Source organism: Mus caroli, unplaced genomic scaffold, assembly GCF_978045245.1.
Source record: "Mus caroli unplaced genomic scaffold, Mus_caroli_1 scaffold_1, whole genome shotgun sequence".
NCBI classification, from domain to species: Eukaryota; Metazoa; Chordata; class Mammalia; order Rodentia; family Muridae; genus Mus; species Mus caroli.
The window spans coordinates 169,073,684-169,096,700 of NW_028227256.1; the positions used below are offsets into that span (position 1 = coordinate 169,073,684).

Genomic DNA, 23,017 nt, shown 5'->3' on the forward strand with positions numbered 1-23,017 from the left:
ACCTACTGCTGGAACCTGCCTTTGCTGCCTGGAGGCACACACGTGTTCGTCCTGCTACTGGACCCTGAGTTACTTGGCGGGAAGTTGGGTTCCCTCCCCCTTCCTTTATAACTGAGTGTCTGAAAATAGTAAAATTGAGCCTTGATCAGAACTTGTTGTCTTGGCTCCATTGTTCCTTCCACCCCGTCTAGATTCCTCTCTTTTCAGCCTGAACTGCCATTCTCAGTTGAACCGTTCGTGTTGTGGACTGCGGGCAGGCCGCAACAAAATACCATTTCTAGATTATTTCTGCGGAGGAAGTAGGATTGCTTTTACAAGAAAAACATTAACAGCAAGAAGGCCATGGTAAGAGCACTGCAGTTGTCAACAGTGTAAGGGCCTAGGTGACAGTTCAGGGAGAAAAAGGACAGCATCAAGAAAGACAACAGGCCAAGAAGGGGTGCATGCCTGTGCTTCCAGCAATGGAGAGGTGGAGGTACAAGAACTGTGAGTCTCAAGCCAATGTGGGCTAGACACCTTTAAAAAAAGAAAGAGTTTATGTAAGTACACTGTAACTGTCTTCAGACACTCCAGAAGAGGGTGTCAGATCTCATTATGGATGGTTGTGAGCCACCATGTGGTTGCTGGGAATTGAACTCAGGACCTTTGGAAGAACAGTCAGTGCTCTTAACCTCTGAGTCATCTCTCCAGCCCCCAACACCTTTTCTCAAAAACCAAAATTCCACCTGGCAATAGTGGTGCACACCTTTAATCCCAGCACTTGGGAGGCAGAGGCAGGCAGATCTCTCAGTTCCAGGGCCAGCCTGGTCTACAGAGTGAGTTCAGGGCTACACAGAGAAACCCTGTCTTAAAAACAAAGAAACAAACAACAGCAATCCCTATGCAGCAATGTAGCCCTTGTAGCCTAATAGGAAACACAGCAGCATGCACTAGAAAGGCATATTGTTATAAGTGCAGTATAATGAGAAATTTGGAGTTCTGTTTTTTTTTAATACTAAGATATTAATAAGACTACGTTTCTGTTTTAGTACCAGCTGTGGGATATATCTACTTCAGCTGGCTATGATTTGCCTCATGCTCTAACAGGAGCATGGTTTTGCCAGCTGCAGGGAGTTTCTGTGACTGTATGACTATGGGACTCTGGGGACTTCTCAGAGGGTATATAAATGTTAGGGCAGAGGGCGAGGTGGTAGGCTGTTGTTTGGTTGTTGTTGGCTGTTTTCTTGGCTATTGTTAGCTGTAGTTGGCTATTGTTGACTATTATTGGCTACTGTTGGCTGTTGTTGGTCATTGTTGGTGGCAGTTTGTTAAGTAGTCATGTGCAAAGAAGAAACAGCAACAAGAAGAAACTAGATATCCTGACCGTGAAGATCAAACTGGCTCCAAGGAACTTGACACCCTTAATCGGGGCAGTAGTTTACCCCGTTCTGACCCATGACTTTATCGACTTTATTAACTTAATTCAGGGATATCCCCTCTATCCCTTTTTCTCTCCTACCTAGTGTTAGGGGGTTCAAAGGGTGGAAGAAAAGGGGTGGAGAAGGATGGAAGAAAAAAGAACCCTCAAGGTAGACAAAGACCAGGTACAGTGCTATGGTAGAAGTCTGGGCAAGGGTAGAGTCCAGTAAAAGTAATAAAAGGAAATTCAATTTGCTGGGGGCCTTTGACCCCAGCATTTAGGAGGCATAGGTGGGCAAAGCCCTGAGAGTTCAAGATCAGACTCAGCTACATAGTGAGACCTTGTCTCTGGGGGTTGGGGTGGGGGAGTGGGGGAGTTTAACTTGAGAAAACACCAGAAATGACTATTAAGAATAGCAATATTTTGCCGAGTGTGGTGGCGCACGCCTTTAATCCCAGCACTCGGGAGGCAGAGGCAGGCGGATTTCTGAGTTCGGGGCCAGCCTGGTCTACAAAGTGAGTTCCAGGACAGCCAGGGCTATATAGAAAAACCCTGTCTCAGAAAAAAAAAAAAAAAAGAATAGCAATATTTTAAAGGTTAAAAGCCAAGTGTGGCTGTATGAACCTCTAATCTCAGCCCTCAGCCCTCAGGAAGCTGAGGTAAACAGATCTTTACAAATTCAAGGCCAACCTAGGGAACATATCAAGCTCCAAACCAGACAAAGATCCGGAGTGAGACTCTGTCTCCAAAACAAACATCAAGAGTCTGTGGCACTAGTTATAGGTTTTGGAGATGGTCACATGCTAAGATATGAATAAGTAAAATAAAGCGTATAAAGGTACTTTGCAAACTTTTATGTTAAAGTTAGATATTTTTTATTCCTATCTGCTACCTTGTGAATAGATGAATTATTAAGGAAGAACATCAAAGATGAAGGGAAGCAAAGTTGAGGCTGGACCCAGGTGGAGAATACTCAGCTGCTCCCAGAGTCTTGGGAAAAGAACTATCTTTGAAGGAGGAACTAAACAGAGCTGTTAGAACACGGAGAGGCGGGGCTGGAGGTATGGCTCTGGGACAGGGCTTCTCTGGTAGTTTAATCCCCAGCCCTGGGGGACAGGGTGCACGGAGAAAGAATAATAGCATAGAGGTTAGAGAAGAAAAGTGTCACAGAAGAGAATGCAATATCAGAGGTTCAAAAGCAGTAAAGATATTGATAAGAAAAGCATAAGAGAAAGCTCACTGAATTCAGGAGACTATAAGAGATCATTGATGAATTGAAAGAGAGAGAGAAGGAAAGAGAGAAAAGACTAAAATCAGGTTAAAGATTTCAAATGAAAGCCTCCCTTCCTGTTTGTGCCAGTCCCTGGAAGGTCAAACAGAACAGAGCAGGTCCAGACTGGAAAGTTGGGTCATTGGATAACAGGGTGAGGTCAGCCAAGATCAAAGACAAACACGGAAGGTAGGAACAGATGTAGCAACAGTTCAGAAGTCAGAACGGAGTTGGAATGAGCCAGAGAGACTAATGGGCATCTGGCCGGAGCGTCGGAACAACAAAGAATAATCAGGCCTGAAAGACAGCCGCTAAAAGGAAAATAGGAACGCTTCCAGGTGACACCTTGGGACTTCCAATAACGCCAAGTGCCTCACACAGACAAGATACCCATTAAACATTTATAGAAGAATGAGGGCATTCACCAATACTGAATGAATGAATGAATGAATGATACACACAGTTGTACCTGATATCACATGGAAAGATTGTTTTGAAAGAGACTATATTTTATTTTCTATCATTTATGTGTATCAGTGTTTTTTCTTCATTTATGTATATGTGCCACCCTGTGTTGCCTAGGACCCCCTGATGTCAGAGAGGGGCATTGGGTCCTCTGAAATTGGAGTTACAGGTGGATGCCAGCCACTATGTAGGTGTTGGGAACCAAACCTAGAACCTCTACAAGAATAAGAAGTACGGGCTGGTGAGATGGCTCAGTGGGTAAGAACACCCAACTGTTCTTCTGAATGTCCAGAGTTCAAATCCCAGCACCCACATGGTGGCTCACAACCATCCGTAATGAAATCTGATGCCCTTTTCTGGTGTGTCTGAAGACAGCTACAGTGTACTTATAATAATAAATAAATAAATCTTTAAAAAAAAAAAGAATAAGAAGTGCTCTTTCACTACTGAGCCATCTCGTCGGCCCTTGGCGTGACATTTTCATTCATATCCCTGGCAGGTTTTTCAGCCCGTGAACATTTATTACATGTGCTAAGAGTACTTAAGACTCTGTGCATCCCACCCAGGCATCATGGTTCATGTTTCTAATCCTAGCATTTGGGAGGCTGAGGCAAGAAGATGGCCCTGAGTTTGTGATCAAAGCCCCAGGAGCTGCCAGATGTGGGCTTTGGGAATCTGACTCTGGTTCTCTGCAAGGACAGTAAATGTTCTTAACCCCTCAGCCACCTCTCCAGCACAGGGATTGCTTGTTTTGTGGTCTGGACTACAGAGCAAGACACCAGCTCAAAAAAAACAAAACCAACCCAACAAACAAGCAAACAACAACAAACAAAAAGGCTCTTTGGATCAAATAGATAGATAGATAGATAGATAGATAGATAGATAGATAGATAGATAGATAAAAGCTGCCGACTGTAGTCTGGCTTGGTGGTTCATGAATGTTTGTAAGGACAGTACTCAGCTGTGTAGTGAGAAATCTCAAAAGGGAAAGGAAAGGGGGCTGGAGAGATGGCTCAGTGGTTACAAGCACTTAAATGCTCTCCCAGAAGACCTGGGTTTGATCTCCAGCACCAGCCTGGCAGTTCGCACCCAACTGCAACTGTTGTTCTACAGGACACAACGCCCTCTTCTCACCTCCATAGGTATCGGGCATGTTAGTGGTGTACAGACAGACATCCATGCAGGAAAGACACCCATGCACATAAAATAGACTTTTAAAGTGAAGAGGAAAGAAAGGAAACAAGAAAAGGCAATCCTTGTGCTGGAGAGATGGCTTAGGGGCTCAGAGCACACACTATCCTTGCAGAGAAGCACAGTTTGATAACCAGTACCCACATCAGGCCGTTCCCAACTGCCTGTAACTGCAGCTCCAGGGGATCTGACACCTTTCTGATCTCCTCTTACATGAGCTCTCACACACAGGCACACACACACACACAGAGCAATATTTTTTTAAAAATTTAAAGAAAAAAAATTTAAAGAAACTCTACTTTAAAAAACAGCTGTTCTTTAAGCCAGCAACTTACACTTCATTAATAGTCAGAGCATACAATTGTTCTTCCATTAGGGCTTTTACAACTTTGTATGCAGAAATAACTTACAGACTCCTAGAGGCGATCTGCTATTCTCAAGGTTGCAGGATCAAGAGGACCAATGGAAGAGAGTCTGGAAGTGGCAGGGATGGGGTCGGGGGTAAGTGAGGTCCCTGCAACTGAGTGGAACAACAGGGTGAGTGTCAGAGGAAAGTGAGCACAGCCTGTCCAGGGCACTCTAAGTGTCTGAGCGTCTGTTGCCAAGTGTGATGTACTCAGTCAGGACAGGATAGAAGAGGCCAGCGTGATAAATAATGACCAGATCACGAAGAACTTTGTGTAACATGCTAACGAGATTGGATTTTTTTTCCCCCTGAAGGTGATGGAAAGCAAATGAAGAATATTAAGCAGGGGAGAGACATGATCAAATTAGCATTTTAGAAATAGCAACCATGGAGGATGGGTTAGGAGATGAGGCTGGGAACACGGAGAATAATTCAGCAGGCTACCGCCAGGATGGGTGAAAAATGATGACGGCCTGAACTCAGCTCACAGGCAGTGGGCATTTAGAGGTCAGGGGACAGCAATGACAAATCATGACTTCTAGCTAATTTTAGGGAGAGAAAAGAGGCCAGGTGACTCCATCTTCCAGCTCAGCATCTGGGAGAGGGTGAGAATGAAAGAGCAAAGGTGGAAGACAGTGAGGGCGTGAACACATATAGACCTCTCCCATGTTTTAAGCACTATGTAAAGAATTTTACATCTACTACCTCATTCTTTACAATGAAGCTGTCTGATGGTTCTATGATCCCAGTGAAAAGGAATAAGAATTCAGAAAACTTAATGATCAGGTCTCAGACGGCACAGGTGTTTTCTGATCCTGGCCGGAGGTGTTGGGAGAGAGTGATATATCAATTAATTGAAAGCCTGTTTTCTATGGATACCAGGGACCATTGCAGAAGATTCCATTCTTGATGTTCCACAGAAGAGACCCTAAGGCTGGGAAGTTGCTCTGTACATAGAAAAGTAAGCTCAGAGAGCTCTGTTTCCAAGGCACCACTGTGTCAAAGAAGTGTAAGATATACTAGGTGTGGTGCTACATGTCTGCAATCTCAGCACACAGGAAGCAGAGGCAGCAGGATCGGGGAGTTCAGTGCCAGCCCTGACCACATAACAAATTCCAGACAAGTTGAGTCTACATGGGACTCTGTCCCAAACAGCAGTAACAGCAGCAACAGCAGAAGTTCAAAGTAGGTCTCTCTAAGAACAAGGCTCAGTATAATTCCTAGACCCCAGTGAATGAACAGCTCCAGACTCAAATGTGTTCCCTCTATCTGCTCTACCAATAAGCATCCAATGCTGTCTTAATCAGTGCTCTATTGCTGTGAAGAGATACCATGATTGTTAGGATACATTGTGTGAAGGTGTCCCTGTATTGTCAATTGTTGATTACTGTACCCACAGGGAGCTAAGCGCTACTAGCTGGATCTTGGTATAATAATTCCTATGGTCCATCACCGGCCTCAGATTTTGTAAATTTTCATCCTTCCTTATTTGCTGATTGGCTTTAATAAAGAGCTGACAGACAGACAACGTATAGGCAGGAAGTGGAGGGCAGAATCTTTGGATGGAGAAGGGGTCTCTGGGAGAATAAATTAGAAGCAGGAAAGTCACCATCAGACTCTAAGGGATAGGACAGACTGCAATGGATGCAATGGAGCAGAAAGGTTCAGAGATAGCCATGTGTGTGAGTTGTAGGCTAGTTAGTCACATTAACTTTAGATATCTGGCTGAGAGACTGCCCTAGCTAAAAGGCCTCACCGTTAAAATATTAAAAATACTCTGTCAGCCGGGCGTGGTGGCGCACACCTTTAATCCCAGCACTCGGGAGGCAGAGGCAGGTGGATTTCTGAGTTCGAGGCCAGCCTGGTCTACAAAGTGAGTGCCAGGACAGCCAGGGCTACACAGAGAAACCCTGTCTCAAACAAACAAACAAACAAAAAAATACTCTGTCATCATTTATATAGCTGGAGGGTTATGAAAGTCCTGCTATACCATGACCATGGCAATGCTGATAAAGAAAAGCATTTAACTGGGGCTGGCTTACAGTTTCAGAGGTTTAGTCCATTATCAGCATGGCAGGGAACCATGGTAACACACAGGCAGACATGATGCAGGAGAAGTAGCTTGAGAGTTCTACATCAGATCTGCAGGCAGCAGGAAGAGAGAGCCATTAGGCCTGGCTTGAGTGTGTGAAACCTCAGAGCCTACCCCCAGTGACTCACTTCCTTCAACAAGACCACACCTCCTAATCCCTCTCAAGTAGTGCCACTCACTAGTGACCTCACATCTAAATAGATGAGTCTATGGAGGCCATTCCTGTTCAAACCACCACATGTGACAACCTAGATTCTGTAATGAGTTCAGGATGACAATATCTGATTCCTACAGTCCATTGAACTGGGTCTCAGCTATGTCAAACAATCAAGAAAAGGGCAATACCAGTAATTTAGCTAGCAAGAGTTAGGGTCAGAACTGGAGCTTAAATTCTGAGTTAGGGATTGATTGATTGATTGATTTGACAGAGTCTCTGCATAGCTCTGGTTGTCTTGGAACTCACTATGTAAAACAGGCTGGCCTTGAACTCACAGAGATCCACCTGAGTGCTGGGACTCCTGAGTGGTAGTGAATGCCCAGCTTTTAGAGTTTCTATTTCCTGGTTTAAAAAAGAGAAAGAAAGAAAGAAAGAAAGAAAGAGAGAGAGAGAGAGAGAGAGAGAGAGAGAGAGAGAGAGAGGGAAAGAGGGAGGGAGGGAGGAAGGGAGGGAGGGAGGGAGGGAGGGAGGGAGGGAGGGAGAAAGAGAGAGAGGAAGGAAGGAAGGAAGGAAGGAAGGAAGGAAGGAAGGAAGGAAGGAAGGAAGGAAGGAAGGAAGGAAGGAAGGAAGGAGCCTGAGGAGGGAAAGAAGAGATTTACTCTGTTGTTAAGGGAAGCCAGGGTGGATGCGCTGTGACCACTTGGTTGCTTGAGTTCTTGTCTTGCCTTCCCTGAAATGATGAATTGGAACCTGTTCTGCTGCTTCCTACCAGGGTATTTTACCACAGCAACAAAAAGAAGCTAGAACAGCTCCATAATTAAATTCCTTTGTAATAAGACCTCTCTCTCTTTCTCTTTTGTTCCTCCTCCTCAGAGTCTAACCCCCGAGCAGACACTTGATAACGTGTTACTGAAATGCAGCCCTGTCGGGGAGGATCAGGAACCAAGTGTAGGACATTAGTCCTCCTTCAGTAGCCTCTCTTCCCCCTCGGTACTGCCATCCTCCAATCTCTTCCACCCAGTGATTTCACTTCCTGTGTAGTTCTCAACACTCCCTCTTCCTAAATGTCCCACTACCATTCTAGAGCAGGCTTAATCTGTCACCTGCATTATAGCAATAGCTGGCTTTCTGCTCCCACCCCTCCATCTTCACATTTACCTTCCAACCAGCTACCAAGTGAGCTACTCGGGATGCAGACAGATCCAGCCACATCATTTTCCAGCCCACCTTTACTTTCTCTTACATGTGCTTATCTGTGTGTATGCATGTTCCCTGCAGCACCTGCATAGGGGTCAGAAGACAACCAGCAGAAGTTGGTTCTTTCCTTTCGTCACGTGGGTCCCTGGGTTGAACTCTGGTCATCAGGCTTGGCAGCAAGCCCCTGCAATCCAGTGCCATCTCTCCAGTCTCCAGTTTACCACCTAAAGTTCTCCAAGAAAACTGGTGTGGTGCTATAGTCCTACGATCCCAGCACTGGGCAAAATCGCAAGAATTCCAGCCAAAGCTACATAGTGAGCTCTGAGACCTATATTGCAAATGAATAAATAAATAAAGTTCCCCAATGGATTCAAACTACTTAGTCTGACACATGAGGCGTCTGCATATGGCCCTGCCAAGCCTCAGCCCCATATCTCATCTCTCTAGCCCTGGTTCTTTTCACCCTAAGTGAAAGTTTTCTGCTACAGCGAGAGTCCTATTCATCGCTCTACCATATCTGCCTTCCTGTTTCTGGCTTCTTGAATGTTGCAATGTCTACTTAGATTTTTTTTTTTAATTTTCTCCTGGCTAATTCTTCATTCTCTTTAAAAAAATAAAAATAAACTCAGTTGCCACTTGTCCAAGAAGGAAATGGAAAAGATCATCACTTTGTCACATCAGTACTTGAAAGGCAAAGGCAAGTGGTTCTCTGAGTTCAAAGCCAGCCTGGTCTACAAAGTGAGTTCTAGGGTAGCCAGGGCCACACAGAAAAACAAACAAAAGAACAACAACACAGAATAAAAAACAAAAGAAGAAGGGTAGAAGGGTGTGCTGGGGAGATCGCTCAGCAGTTGAGAACACAGCCTTCCAAAGGCCCCAAGTTCAGTTTCTAGCAGCCACATGGCAACTCATAACCATGTGTAGCTCCAGTTCTAGGGGGATCCAATAAACTTTTCTGGCTTCTATAGGCTAAACTCTCTCTCTCTCTCTCTCTCTCTCTCTCTCTCTCTCTCTCTCTCTCTCTCTCACACACACACACACACACACACACACACTACACGGAGACATATTCAGGCAAAACACTATTATAAACATAAAATACAAATAATTTAAGGAAGAGGAGGAAAAGGAAGAAAGGGGATGTGGAGGGATGGCTCCCTGGCTAAGAGAACTTCCTTTTCTTGGAGGAGGATCCAAGTCTGATTCCTGGCATCCTCTTCTGACCTCAGCAGGCACAAATATGGAATACATTAACACAAACGCATACATATGCATATATTTATATTTTAAAATTCTTTTTAAAAATGGAAAGAAAGCAAAAGAAATATTTGTTTCTAGGTGGAAAGATTATTCAATGAAGAATTAGCAAATTCTCAGAGAGACCCGCAGTAAAAGAGCTTCTTTCTACCTAGGAAAACCAAATCTTTGAGTTTTTTCCAGTTTATGAGAGATCAGATTTACCCAACATAGATTTATCTAATGCAATTCCTATCTCCGGAACATCTAAATACTTTGGAAATTATTTTTTGTGGTTGTAGCTGTTTGAATGTAAACATATATTCAAAAACACTCTTCAGGGTGATGGAGCATTGGGCAAGCTATGAGGATACCTACTTCTGGTTATTTATTAGAAGTTGATAACCAGGCAGTGGTGGCACACACCTTTAATCCCAGCACTTGAGAGGCAGAGGCAGGTGGATTTCTGAGTTTAGGCCAGCCTGGTCTACAGAGTGAGTTCCAGGACAGCCAGGGCTATACAGAGAAACCCTGTCTCAAAAAGAAGGAGGAGGAGGAAGTGGAGGAAGAGGAGGAGGAGGAGGAAGAAGAGGAAGAAGAGGAAGAGGAGGAAGAAGAGGAAGTGGAGGAGAAAGAGGAGGAGAAAGAGGAAGTGGAGGAGAAAGAGGAAGTGGAGGAGAAAGAGGAGGAGAAAGAGGAAGTGGAGGAGAAAGAGGAAGTGGAGGAGAAAGAGGAAGTGGAGGAGAAAGGAGGAGGAGGAAGAGGAAGATCTTTTGTTTTGAGATAGCATGAAGTGAAAATTTCGGTTTCTTTAGCAACTCAGTTGTGTCACATGATGTCTTTCTGGAAGCTGTCTTGAGAGCAGACATGTGATGTTTATCACAATAGAAAGCAAACTAGAACACGATTGGTACCAGAAGTAGGGTATTGCTGTGAATGGCCTGGCCATGTTAGAGAGAGGAATGAAGAAAGATGTGGGGGCTTTGGGCTAGAAAAGCTACTGAGTGCTCCAAGCTTACTGATTGGCTGTTGTGGGAGGTTAGAAGGTGAGAGCATCGCAGATGATGAAGGCCATAGTTACAGAGGGAACCAAGGACTATCAGTGTAGTGGAAAGTTCTTTGGAGAGTCAGTTGTGTGGGATGGTGTTTTGCTGGGACAAATACCTGACGGAGTGTTTTCCTGAAGTGGACACAGGTGTGAAAGACTAAGGCAGACTCATGAAGGAGTGTTTCACTGAAGCAGACACAGGAGAGAGGATGTCCTGCTAAAGCAAACACGTGAAAGGATACATGATGGATTCTTTGCTAACGATGCATATGTATTGGTCCGCCTACATTGCATAGTTCAGCTGCATTTGTCCAGACTCCGTGGACTGGGGCTGATTGGATGCACATGCTGAGGCAAAACACATGCTGAGACAAGGCACATAGAGGACATGTGATGTTTGGAGGGTACCAATAGGACTCATGGAGTGATGGAGATAGAGTTTGGCTTGCTGGTACAGCTAGCTGTGCAACGCTTGTGGGTCTTGCATCTTCGTTGATCTTTGCTTCCCTGAGAGAGGCACACTGGAGAACTTCTGCTGACTTGAGCCAAGGCTGAGGCCTGGCTGTCTCTGCTAGGTCCTGTCACTGCTGTTGCTATCCAGACTCTACCGAACTGAATTGCTGGTAGATCCCTGGGGTGTTTGTGAGTGGTTTGAGCTGCTGCTGCTAATCTGTGAACTGTACTGCTGATTTTCAGGCAACACAGACAAGAGTTGCTCCAAAGAACTTTTCTAAACGGGTCCACTTCCTCTGTATCCTTTCTTTCCCACTACCTCTGTATCCTTTCTTTCCCACTTCCTCTGTATCCTTTCTTTCCCACTACCTCTGTATCCTTTCTTTCCCACTACCTCTGTATCCTTTCTTTCCCACTACCTCTGTATCCTTTCTTTCCCACTACCTCTGTATCCTTTCTTTCCCACTTCCTCTGTATCCTTTCTTTCCCACTACCTCTGTATCCTTTCTTTCCCACTACCTCTGTATCCTTTCTTTCCCACTACCTCTGTATCCTTTCTTTCCCACTACCTCTGTATCCTTTCTTTCCCACTACCTCTGTATCCTTTCTTTCCCACTACCTCTGTATCCTTTCTTTCCCACTTCCTCTGTATCCTTTCTTTCCCACTTCCTCTGTATCCTTTCTTTCCCACTACCTCTGTATCCTTTCTTTCCCACTACCTCTGTATCCTTTCTTTCCCACTACCTCTGTATCCTTTCTTTCCCACTACCTCTGTATCCTTTCTTTCCCACTACCTCTGTATCCTTTCTTTCCCACTTCCTCTGTATCCTTTCTTTCCCACTACCTCTGTATCCTTTCTTTCCCACTACCTCTGTATCCTTTCTTTCCCACTACCTCTGTATCCTTTCTTCCCCACTACCTCTGTATCCTTTCTTTCCCACTACCTCTGTATCCTTTCTTTCCCACTACCTCTGTATCCTTTCTTCCCCACTACCTCTGTATCCTTTCTTTCCCACTACCTCTGTATCCTTTCTTCCCCACTACCTCTGTTGGGTGGTGGGCTACAAGGGAGGTTAAAGTGTTTGAGAACCATCATTAGAAATAAGGTTATATATTAAAATTTAAAGTTATGTATCAGGACTCTTCGTGTGATATTTTTATTAAGAATTTGTAGTTTTGGTCAATTGGGTCTAAATAATAAGCTATGATTAACAAGAAACCACCACCCCTGATTTGGCACCAGGTATCAGGGTTGGAGCCTGGAGGATTTGTGTTGTTTTTAACATTCCTTTTTGAGTGAGAAAGATGCCAATAAGCCACAGAGTGTGTATAAAGGTCAGAGAACAACTTACAGGGGCCAATTCTCTCTGTCCATCATGTGGATTCTAGGGATCAAAGAGGTCATCAGGCTTGGCAGCAAGTGCCTTTGCCTACCGAGTCTTTACACCAGCTCCACCGTGGTTTTTGAGACAGTCTCTCACTGGACTGGATTTCAGCAAGAAAGCTAGGCTTGCCTTCTTGTCTCTGCCTCCTTGGCATTGGGATTATGAGTTGTTCCACCGTGCCATTTTTACAAATGTAGGTTCTAGGAATTAAACTCGGCTCTCAGTGCTTATATAGTGAGCACTTTACAGATGGCGTCATCTTGCCAGCACCTAGAGTTCACTTTTATTCATATCCCAGTCTCCCCACGTAAGAAAGGAGGATCTCTTTAAACAGATCTCTGGGGCTCAGAAGGCAAGAGCTCCTTGCAGAGGATTTAACCTCAATTCCTTGTACCCAACTTGCCAGCTCACAACTGCCTATAACTCTAGTCCCAGAAGATCAGACACTGTCCTCTGATCTCTGTGGGTACTAGGTATATACATTATTTTTTTTTTAATCAATAAAAAATTTTAAAAAAGAAAAGAAAAAAAAGAAAGAAAATCCTTTGGGAGCCTGGTATAATTGTTATAGCTATTTTTTTTTTTACCATTTGCAAACTGGACGTGAAAAAGCTTGCCATCTCTCCCATTGTCTGATGGCTTATTCAGGATCCATGCAAAAAGGGGATTGTAGATTTAGCCTAAAGCTCACCCACAGGGAAATCCTCCAGGAGTCTAGTAAGCAGCAGCTTTTAATGAGTCATGAGGTCCTGGTCCCTCCCCATCTGCCACCAACCAACACTTCTCGGGCAAGTTAGGAACCCCCACCCCACCCCACACCCACACCCAGCAGGTCTTTGCCCTGGGTCCAGAGTCTGGACCCTACCTACATATGGCACTGTGGATACCTAGAGGCCCCATACAAGAGAAGGCCCTTGTTTTCCAGGCACTGAGGACCACTGTCCCTAATTCCTGGCAGTTCCTGAGATCTCCAGGAAAGCAGGGTCAGCGAGGAGGCCTGGGGAGAAGCATCCTACACCAGATCTTGTGGCCTGCTGCCTAAGGGAAACAGGTAAGTAACTCGTTGGAGGCCAGAGACAAAAAGCAACATTTTTGCTTTTAGTGTCCACAGTGCTGGGGAGCCCTGTGTCGGGCTGGGCAGTCTTGGGAAGAGATTCTGTAGAGGAGAGAGAAGAGAGTCCTATGGCCCAGTGCTGACTCTTAACTCCTCCCACATTCAGGAGACCATGACGGCTATGCTAACACTAGAAACCATGGCCAGTGAAGAAGAATATGGGCCGAGGAACTGTGTGGTGTGTGGAGACCGGGCCACAGGCTATCATTTCCATGCCCTGACTTGTGAGGGCTGCAAGGGCTTCTTCAGGTGAATGCTTTCTCCCCAACAGAAACAACCCCCACATTTCTATCAGTCCACCTTTAAACACTGGTACACCTCCAAGTTATAATCCTCTTGCAGCTAAGCTGAACTGCCCAGTGTCTAGCACTCTCAATCTTGCTGACCACAACACAGTCTGAAACTGGTGACCTAATGACAAGGCAGGTTAACCATTTGTCCCAGAGATACAGCCTAGGAGTCAAGAATACTTGTGTAGCACACACTACCTGCAAAGTACCGAGATCATGCCACACGAGGGTTCCTGAGTCACCTTGTGTTCTCATGAAAATGCTCCAACTACCTCTGAAGACCTTTGGGCACAGCTCAGATAAGTCTGTTGTTAAATCGATCTGTCTTTTAGGCCGTGTCCTTTCGGGGTGCTCTTATACCCACCTGCATGTTCTCTGCCATCTAAAACCATGCAGTGCCTGTCTCTATCTCACAGACGAACGGTCAGCAAAACCATTGGTCCCATCTGTCCGTTTGCTGGAAGGTGTGAGGTCAGCAAGGCCCAGAGACGCCACTGTCCAGCCTGCAGGTTGCAGAAGTGTCTAAATGTTGGCATGAGGAAAGACAGTGAGTTGGTCCCTACCGTTCCAGGAGTCCATTGGTGCTTCTCTGCTTTTGTTCAGGTTCCCACAGCAGCAGAGTAAGCTTTTGGAAACCAATCAGATTCTGCCTGTTTTCAAAACTTCTAATCTCTTGTTTTAAAAAGCACTTATTTTTAATGTGTGTGTGTTTGCCTGCATATATGTCTAAGTACCATGTGTGTGCCTGGTGCCCACAAAGGCTAGAGAAGAGTGTTGGATCGCCTGGGACTCGACATCCCTATGAGTTGTCACATGGGTGCTGGGAATTTAACCCAGGTTCTCTGCAAGATCAACAAGTGTTTTTAACCCTGAGTTAAAAGTATCCCTCCAGTCTCTCCCCATCCCAGTCTCTTTCAAGGTACATGCTTTCACACATATCCTCTTCCAGACTTTGTCTCTTAACACCCCTTCAATACATCCCAGCCACACGGGCTCAGTGCTATCCTTGAGCGTGTGTATCAAGCATACTGTTCCCCAAGGCTTTTCCCATTTGCCATCCCCCTTGCCTGAAATGCCCTTCCCCTAGACATTGCTTGCTTTTTCTCTTCTGTCTCTTAAGTACATACAACCTGTCACCTCATAGGTACTTCTTAGTTATTGCTGCTTTCTCTGTGACAGGTAACTGTGCTATGCTTCCAACAGATAACGAGGCTGGTCTCCCACAACTTAAGTTGTCGGAGTCAGTCAGCTAGGAAACAGAATCACACTTCGGAATCAAGCTTGTCTGCCCCTCAAACTCTTGCTTTCCCTCCCACGCTGCTTTTCAACACAGAGCAGTGGAAAAGACACTGTAGAAGCCAAATGACCCTGCCCGACCTATATCACTTATTGTACAACCGTGGAAGTGCTACTGGAGTCTGCTTCTGACACACACACGACGTCTGAGTTAGAGTTACTAGATCCACTGACGTCTAGCTTCAGAGCCTTTGAAATCATGATTTATGCAAACACAAAGTTATGTTTCCAATATTAAGACCCTTCTTCAACGTTTCCAAGGAGCCAAACATTCTATACCCTTCCCACTTTATTCTCCACCCTCCCCTTCTTTCCCATGGTGCATTGCTTTCTGCTGAAGTGTATCACAGATGAATATGAGATCGACAGAAAGGGTGCAGGGATCCCCCTGCCACCTGGAGACACTAATTCAGTGAAATCCCAAGGAAGCCTCAGAAACTCTTTCTTCCTTCGTCCTTCCTTATCTGGGGAGGTGGAGTGGCCCCAACTGAAGGGATGGCTGAAAGGTGCTCGCTGCTGGTCTCAACAGCTTTGTCATCTCTCTTGCCTGACACAGTGATACTGTCAGCAGAAGCCCTGGCATTGCGGCGAGCCAGACAGGCACAGCGGCGGGCACAGAAAGCCTCTTTGCAACTGAGTCAGCAGCAGAAAGAACTGGTCCAGATCCTCCTGGGGGCCCACACTCGCCATGTGGGCCCCATGTTTGACCAGTTTGTGCAGTTCAAGGTGAGAGCTTAACCAGGATTTGACCTGGGTACCTGAGGAGGTAACCCACAGAAGAAGACTATGCCCTGATGGAGAACAGATCTCCAGAATCCCAGAATGGGCAGGTTCCTCAGCAAAAAAACCTTTCTCAGATAAGCCTGGTGAGCCCTCAAGGGCAGCCAAGGCTGGGGCCTCTTACTAATGCTCTGAACTCTACAGCCTCCGGCTTATCTGTTCACGCATCACCGGCCTTTCCAGCCTCCGGGCCCCGTGTTGCCTCTGCTCACACACTTTGCAGATATCAACACGTTTATGGTGCAACAGATCATCAAGTTCACCAAGGATCTGCCCCTCTTCCGGTGAGTAGCACATGGCCTTTCAGGAAGCAAGTGATCTGTAAGTCAGACCAGTCTCGGATTAAAGACTGGTATGACATCCTTTAGCCTTCTGAGTGCTAGGGTCTTACATTTGCAGTGTGCCAATTGGACCTTTTTTTTTTTTTGATGGATAGACTTAAGTCTAAAGTGCCCTTGTTTTCTACCCCACACAGGTCCCTAACCATGGAGGACCAGATCTCCCTTCTCAAGGGAGCGGCTGTGGAAATATTGCATATCTCACTCAACACTACGTTCTGTCTTCAGACAGAGAATTTCTTCTGCGGGCCTCTTTGCTACAAGATGGAGGATGCAGTCCATGGTGAGATGGTAGAACGGGACAGGGTATGTATCTCAGTGGTATGAGGTGTGGAGCAATGGCCAGGAGGCTCCTCAGTCTACCATCTCTCACAGTAGGGTTCCAGTACGAGTTTTTGGAATCGATCTTCCACTTCCATAAAACCCTGAAAGGACTGCATCTCCAGGAGCCTGAGTATGTGCTCATGGCTGCCACCGCCCTCTTCTCCCCTGGTGAGGATCATCCCAAAGCCAAGGAACTCTGGCCCCACCACCTCTACCCAACTCTCGGTCCCTTTAATCCCTCCCTGACCTTCTAGCTTTCAAGCCTAAGAAAGGGTCTATACCATCCCCAGCCCCTGTACAATGTGAGGCCCCCTATCTGTGGGCCCTGCCACCTTGCCCTTCCCAGTCTCCTCTCTCAGACAGGCCCGGAGTTACCCAAAGAGAAGAGATCGATCAGCTACAAGAGGAGATGGCGCTGATTCTGAACAACCACATTATGGAACAACAGTCGAGGCTCCAAAGTCGGTAGGGAGGAAGGAGGCTGCGGATTTGGAGGCTGCGCCGGGGGTAGGAAGGGATCTGTGAAACACTGAGCTCCACATGGATGCATTTTACTGTTGTTTCCTTTGGGAAACCAGGTACTTAGGAATCTAGACCTTCCCTCAGGCCACCCCATCCATTGCACACAGTATCCAGATTGCTCGGACTGCTGTGTTGTCTCCCTTTTCCAAGTTGTCGGCTTCTGTTGTTGTTTTCAGTCAGTAGAGATGCAAAGTTGTAGCTCATGGCCTGCGTGTGACAGCATTCCTGAGACTGGTGACATCCCTTACCTCACCTCTCCCACTTTCCCAAACTCAAAATGTCAAAGTCTTGTTCATTCTTTTTGCCCACTCCTCTCCTTTGGATCAGTTCCTTGAAGTTTTAGGTCCCCTTGAAATTAGGATTCTTCACACTCTCTCGGACAGAGCCCAGTTCAACAGTGCAGGCTCAGAAGTCTATGCCACCTTCGCTCTGCTCGTTCCCTAATGAATCCGTTTGCCAAGAGGAGGATGCTTTATACTATAGAAGAGCACAACTGCCTTCTAGAACTGGATCTAGAAGGCCTCACCTTCAGATTCTATACAGTTGAAGTTTTGGCCAAGAACTTCCTTTACACTTGACCTCAAATCCCTGGGTTCAGGAAAAACTAGGCACAAAGAAGGAACAGTGTTGATAGAGGCCCTTCTTGGGGATTTCTGAGATTTTCCAAGATGTAGCTCCAGAGCATCTGCTGCTCAGACTTAGCCTCTCTGAGGAGCAGTCCAGGGAATAGGAACCTCAGGACAGGATTCCCAGCTGCCTTCTTTCCCTGGTAACCCTGCTCCTTCCTCCAAAGGTTTCTGTACGCAAAGCTGATGGGCCTGCTGGCTGACCTCCGGAGTATAAACAATGCATACTTCTATGAACTTCAGCGCTTCGAGGAGCTGTCTGCTATGATGCCGCTGCTTGGGGAGATTTGCAGTTGAGGCCCAGGCTTGCATCCTTTCCCCAGACCCCCAGGGATACACTGGACTGGAAAGGGTACAGCGCTGGACCCCACACAGGAACCAGCAGGAAGGAGCTCGGGAGTGGCAATGAAACGCTGAACAGTCACCGTCTCTTCGTGCACTCATCAGTGGGGTGTGGAATGGGTGGGGGACAGAGAGAAGGGAGGTGGGTGACCACAGGGCCAAAGTAGTTCTCCGGAAACACAGGGGATGGGAAAGATGGAAGCCTTGGGGCTAGGAGGTGACTAGAGTTCCTTCTGGGAATGGGTGGGCCCATTCTTTGGTCTTTCTGTGGCCAGAGATTTAACTTTTTAATCCTCCCTTCCTAAGGGAAGGAGTGGAAGACTGAGGAATGGAGAAACCAGGAGAAATGGGATAGGAGGCTTTTTTTTTTCTGCTCCCTCTTTCCATGCAGATTTCTCTGCTTTGAAGAAGGAGTAGTAATATCTCAATCAAACAAAAATAACAAAAAAAGTAGGGTGAGGGAAGCCAGACACATCCCGTAGTCCCTCTCCTTTACTCCAGAGCCATAGAGCTTATGGGAGATTATAGTGGGGCTGATGGCAGTACTGGGAACCTCAACCCGCTACCTAACTGGAAAAAATGACTCTGTGGCAGTTCCAGTTCTGAGGAGGACATCGTCCTGTCCCCCCACCCCCCACTCTGCCCATGGGACCTAGGAGTCATCCGGCAAGGTAGGCTCTGGAGAGGGACCAAGTTAGTCTCTGGCCCTAGGGTATCAGACTCAAAGGTTCCAGCTGCTGCAGAGGCTGCTCCCAGGACAACCTCAGCCCACAGTGATGCTGAAGCCGCAATGGAATCTGTTTCGCCAGTGATTGAGGAAGGCTCCAAGGGCTAGGGTGACAGGCAGGGGACGCATCTTCTTCTCCAGCACCGCACCAACACACCAGTTACTATCCACCAAGCCTGCCAGGGAAAAGTATATTGACCCGGTTGATTAGCCAGACTTGGAGTATGGAGTCAACAGAAGTAAGGTAGAGCCTCCCTCCCTGTATATCCCCAAATCCCTCACCACTTCTAAGTGTCTCGAAACCCTCACCTCTAAACACCATATCGGCTTGGGGCAGAGTCAGGTGGTAACCAAAGGAGAAGGTCGTATCTTGTAGCCTTGTATTTGCCTCAAACTCTACTCCAACCTGAACCTGGGAAGCAGGGACAAGAACGAGAGGAGGACCCATCGCCATGAATCCCACAGGAGTTCTGGCAGGGTATAAGCAAGCTGGAACGCATGTGTGAAAATGTAGACCAGATGAGGCCAGAAAGAATCATAGGCCAGAAGCCTGGGAAGACTCGAGGGGCAGATGATTCTGATTGACTGACTCATTAGGCTGAGATGAGTTTGGTAGTCTTACCTGTTCATTGGCCTTGTGGTAATAACTTGCATGGGCCCCACCTGACCCAACATTCAACGTAGCCACCCAGTGGACAGCTGCAGGGTGGGGGAGAACAGAGGGAAAAAACAGTTACCATTGCAGATACAGGCAAAGGAACCCCAGGAAAGCCCTGAGTCCCTCCTCCTCACCATCATTCACTTGATCTTGTACCTGAGTACTTCCCAGCCAGAGTCAAGATGGCCCCCTCTTCTCCTGGCCGCCGATGATAAACTAGCTCTCCTCCTAGCACAAGCCGATGGGTGATGCTCTGCAGGAAATGAGCAACCATGATCACTGTCAGGGAGAGAGGAGGCAAGAGTCAGGGAGTCAGGCTTACTTTCTTACCATCTGGTCATTCCCACCCTAGCCTAGCCAAAAAGTCCCCCCCCCAAGAACTCCGTCCCAGTTCCCCACCTGATTCCCCAATCAGATCCGGATTTCCCAGGGTCAGAGTGGCTGTGTAGTCATCTCCCCGATACTCGCCATCAAACTGCCATGTCAGGAACTTGGCCTGCTGTGTCTGGGTGGGGAGAGTAAGCAATAAAATACCCTTCTCTCTGTTTATATTCAGTATTGCCTCTGCTCCTCCTCCCCCTGCGTCCCCCAAGGCAGGATACCCATGGAGGAGAAAGAGAGGTGCCTCGGTGGATGGAGGCAGGAACTGTGGGTCACCTGGAAGACAGCCTTAGCTCGCAGCCGTTCTGCCAACAGAAGCAAGACCTGGGCGTTGAGACTGCCACTGCTGTCCATATCCCCCACCACAGTGGGGAACACCTGTTAGGGAGTGTAGACAGGAAGGCTGTGATGGGTAGGTAGCTCTATCCATTGGCACATGAACACGAAGGGATTTCAGTAACATCTCACAGTGCCCCCTGGTGGACACCAAAGACAAACTCGGGAAGCTTTGCACAGGACTAGCTGGCTTTCAGAAGAGGCACTGAGAACATAGTTGCTGATCACACATATTTGCTCATTCTCAGGACCTACGTCCATGTGCATTTTACACAGTTGACGCAGTGGGGGGTGGGGGGAGCCCTCACCTCTGTGGGGCTAAGCTGCCAGTCCCCTGCATAGGCAGTATGGAGGTGGTACCCTGGCAAGCCCAGGGCACTCATGTGCACAGTATGAGCCACCTGAGGAAAGAGAAGACAACGGAGAACAGAGCATTCTATTTCGCTTCAATCCCATCTCCCACCCTTGACCTTTTTTTCCATCCAGATGAGGCTTTTTAAAACCTCAACTATTCCAACACATGCAGAGGGCCACTGGACTTTAAGCGAGTCCCACATCTTGTTGTTTAAAGGCATCAGGGGGGAAAAAAAAGGACCCCACACCTCCCCTCATTTGCCCCACATAGCCTAGCCAAGACTGGACTAATAGGTGTAAAGAAGAGGATGATCCAGAGACAAGCAGGGAGGAGGGGTAAGGAGAGGCCAGACAAGTGGGAGCACCTGGAAATGGCTGCTCAGAACCTTGTTGACAACCAGCTTCACGCCTTCCATCTGTGCTGGGAATACATCTGAAGGGAAGGAACATGCACAGATAAGGACCCCTAACTACGGAGACGGACTCCCCTTTCAATCGCATATGAAGCATTGGAGGAAATGACCTCCTTTCAAATCCTGCAACAAAACGCTCTACTTTGAACATCTGGTCCTTCTTGACTGCCGGATGCTCCAGCTGTGATCTCCCCTCGCTGTTCACATCACTGGACATCAGCATTCAGGACCCTCCCCTTCTCTATGACCCTTCATCCTGAGACACACAAAAGCTGCGGTCTCACCTTTGCACAACCGGTGCAGCTCGTCGAAGCTCCCGGGGTTGGGCAGCGGTTCCTCTCGACGGTGGCTCCGGCGGGGTAAAGTCCCCATCGGTGCCAGGCCCAGGGTGTTCCCCATTTTAATCCAGAGGACAGGGAGGGGTTGGGGTTAGCCTGGGGATAAAATCTATTGCTCCCTCTATCCCCCACGGGCTCCACCCCCCATCATCGGGCTCCCCAGTTTCAGAAACTTCCATATGGTTCAATGCTAGACCTGCAATAAGGAACAGTAGGGGGAGAGAACACCGATGCTAAAGTTGAATCCCGGGCACACTCCCGCCCCATCGTTGATCCCTCACCCCCACCTGTCACCCCCGTCTGCTCTCCCATTATCTAGTCTTAACTACTAACACAGGCTTCCGCTGACTTTCTAGTTTCTCTGTTCTTCATTCCCACGTTCCAAGGGTCTGCCCGCAATGGAACACTAGCCCTTACCATCTCAGACCATCCTGCAGCCTCTTTCCCCTAGGCACACCCGGTCATCTTGATGGGGGCAGCCATCTTGAGTAATGGCAGAAATGCAGCTTCACACTGTATTCCCAGCATGGCCGTAGGCGCCATCTTAGAAATGGGCAAAGGAAGCACCCAAAGACCCAACCCACTCAATGATGAAAAAGGTGCCTTAATTTTCTAGTGACCAATAGGAGAGGAGAAAACAGAAGAGTGGCAGGCCTGCAGGCCCCAGCGCTTCAGTCCGAGTGCAGCGGCGGGTGGGAGTTTGTGGGTGGCCCTTTAGACATTAGTGGAAGGCCCCCTTCTAAGACCGCCCAGCCTCCTCAAGGTCGAGATAAAACTCTTGAGCATTCAAGACACTAGAGGGAGCATTTTGCCTATTAGACCACTGGAGTTCCTTACATCAGAACGTGAGAAAAGTGAAACTATAGTTTGAAGACCTATTTTATGAATATATCACACTCAGGGGTTGTGAAGACGTGGTTCACTTTACCCTCCACCTTCCTGAAAGCCGGCTGGAGAATCCACACAACTCTCCACTATATACTACCTCCAAAGGACTGCTACTCACAACACCCCCCCTCCCCCAGAAAACAGATCTCTACCACCCCCCCCTTCCCGCCCCACCCACCCACCCCCACCCCCACCCACCCCACCCCCCACCCCCCGTCCCCCGTCCCCCTTCCTCCCGCTGGAATTCACAGACCTTGCCTTCCAGGAGTAGTGGCGCACGCCTTTAATCCCAGCACTCCGGAGGCAGAGGCAGGCGGATTTCCTGATTTCCGATTTCTGAGTTCCAGGCCTGCCTGATCTACAAAGTGAGTTCCAGGACAGCCAGGGCTATACAGAGAAACCCTGTCTCGAAAAACCAAAACAAAAAAAAAAAACAAAAACAGGATAGCCAGGGCTACACAGAGAAACCCTGTCTCGAAACCCGCCCTTCCCCCCCCCACCCCCCACCCCCACCCCCCCACCCCCCCATCCCCCCACCCCCCCGCCAAATGACTGTGAGAGTTTTGAGGGAGAGGAGAGAGTTGTGGGCAGAACTAGCTTCTGAAGCAGCTACCCTCTCTAGTTATTATTTACTTGGAGAAAAGACAAATAAAATCTAAGAATACAACCGCAGCCTGAAGTTAGGCTCTTCCCCCAGGGCCAGGGGCAAGCAGTAATGTGACGCTAGAGATAAGTCCACAAGAGGACAACTGGAAATATGCAAGATTTCTTGGTCTTTGGGGTTGAAGAGATGGCGAAGTGGGTAAGAGCACTGATGAGGCTGGTGAGGTGGCTCAGATGCTTCCCCAAAAGTCATAAGTTCAATTCCCATCAATCACATAGTGGCTCACAACCATCTGTAATGGAATCTGATGTACTCTTCTGTTTGCATTTATACATGCAAAGAGAGGAAAGTGTGTGTGTGTGTGTGAGAGAGAGAGAGAGAGAGAGA

At 47.4% G+C, this 23,017-nt stretch overlaps 3 protein-coding genes across 11 annotated transcripts in view; 1 reads left to right on the forward strand and 2 right to left on the reverse strand.

Moving 5' to 3' along the window:
• Positions 1 to 14,177, reverse strand: part of Pcp4l1 (Purkinje cell protein 4 like 1) — a 43,495-nt gene extending 29,318 nt beyond the window's left edge. Inside the window, exon 1 of the mRNA XM_021177209.3 lies at positions 14,068 to 14,177. Within this exon, the coding sequence (XP_021032868.1) occupies positions 14,068 to 14,085 (18 nt within the window). The 5' untranslated portion in view covers positions 14,086 to 14,177. The remainder of the gene's footprint in view (positions 1 to 14,067) is intronic.
• Positions 13,147 to 19,865, forward strand: Nr1i3 (nuclear receptor subfamily 1 group I member 3). Of its 5 annotated transcripts, XM_029468604.2 has the most exons (10): positions 13,214 to 13,350; positions 13,520 to 13,662; positions 14,120 to 14,250; positions 15,556 to 15,725; positions 15,924 to 16,063; positions 16,255 to 16,400; positions 16,493 to 16,609; positions 16,732 to 16,736; positions 16,788 to 16,906; positions 17,757 to 19,865. In XM_029468604.2, exons 2-10 carry the CDS (start codon positions 13,526 to 13,528, stop codon positions 17,884 to 17,886), a joined length of 1,095 nt encoding a protein of 364 aa, XP_029324464.1. In that variant the 5' UTR covers positions 13,214 to 13,350; positions 13,520 to 13,525; the 3' UTR covers positions 17,887 to 19,865. The 5 variants fall into 5 exon arrangements, with proteins under 5 accessions (XP_085698950.1, XP_029324464.1, XP_021032770.1 ...); XM_085842824.1 differs by lacking the exon at positions 16,732 to 16,736 and having other exon boundaries at positions 13,147 to 13,224; positions 16,801 to 16,906; XM_021177111.3 differs by lacking the exon at positions 16,732 to 16,736 and having other exon boundaries at positions 16,801 to 16,906.
• Positions 18,371 to 22,397, reverse strand: Tomm40l (translocase of outer mitochondrial membrane 40 like). 5 transcript variants are annotated; one of them, XM_021177148.3, is made up of 10 exons: positions 21,556 to 21,668; positions 21,085 to 21,334; positions 20,753 to 20,820; positions 20,342 to 20,434; positions 19,974 to 20,075; positions 19,716 to 19,821; positions 19,473 to 19,595; positions 19,281 to 19,357; positions 18,968 to 19,070; positions 18,371 to 18,834 (listed from the first exon to the last, which is right to left on the reverse strand). In XM_021177148.3, exons 2-10 carry the CDS (start codon positions 21,197 to 21,199, stop codon positions 18,695 to 18,697), a joined length of 927 nt encoding a protein of 308 aa, XP_021032807.1. In that variant the 5' UTR covers positions 21,200 to 21,334; positions 21,556 to 21,668; the 3' UTR covers positions 18,371 to 18,694. The 5 variants fall into 5 exon arrangements, with proteins under 5 accessions (XP_021032807.1, XP_085698961.1, XP_085698968.1 ...); XM_085842835.1 differs by lacking the exon at positions 21,556 to 21,668 and adding an exon at positions 22,280 to 22,397 and having other exon boundaries at positions 18,371 to 19,070; XM_085842842.1 differs by having other exon boundaries at positions 18,371 to 19,070; positions 21,085 to 21,234; positions 21,556 to 21,679.
• Between the last annotated feature and the right edge of the window lie 620 nt (positions 22,398 to 23,017).

Bases quoted from the DNA above. Each gene is read 5' to 3' on its own strand.
- Nr1i3 (XM_085842824.1), top strand. From the start codon at position 13,171: ATGGCACTGTGGATACCTAGAGGCCCCATACAAGAGAAGGCCCTTGTT. The intron at 13,663-14,119 runs GTGAATGCTTTC...TCTATCTCACAG, and splicing joins GGCTGCAAGGGCTTCTTCAG to ACGAACGGTCAGCAAAACCA. The intron at 15,726-15,923 runs GTGAGAGCTTAA...TGAACTCTACAG, and splicing joins ACCAGTTTGTGCAGTTCAAG to CCTCCGGCTTATCTGTTCAC.
- Tomm40l (XM_085842835.1), bottom strand. From the start codon at position 21,199: ATGGGGAACACCCTGGGCCTGGCACCGATGGGGACTTTACCCCGCCGG. The intron at 20,076-20,341 runs GTGAGGGCTCCC...ACTCCCTAACAG, and splicing joins GGCAGCTTAGCCCCACAGAG to GTGTTCCCCACTGTGGTGGG. The intron at 19,071-19,280 runs GTAAGACTACCA...CCTGCTTCCCAG, and splicing joins ACCACAAGGCCAATGAACAG to GTTCAGGTTGGAGTAGAGTT.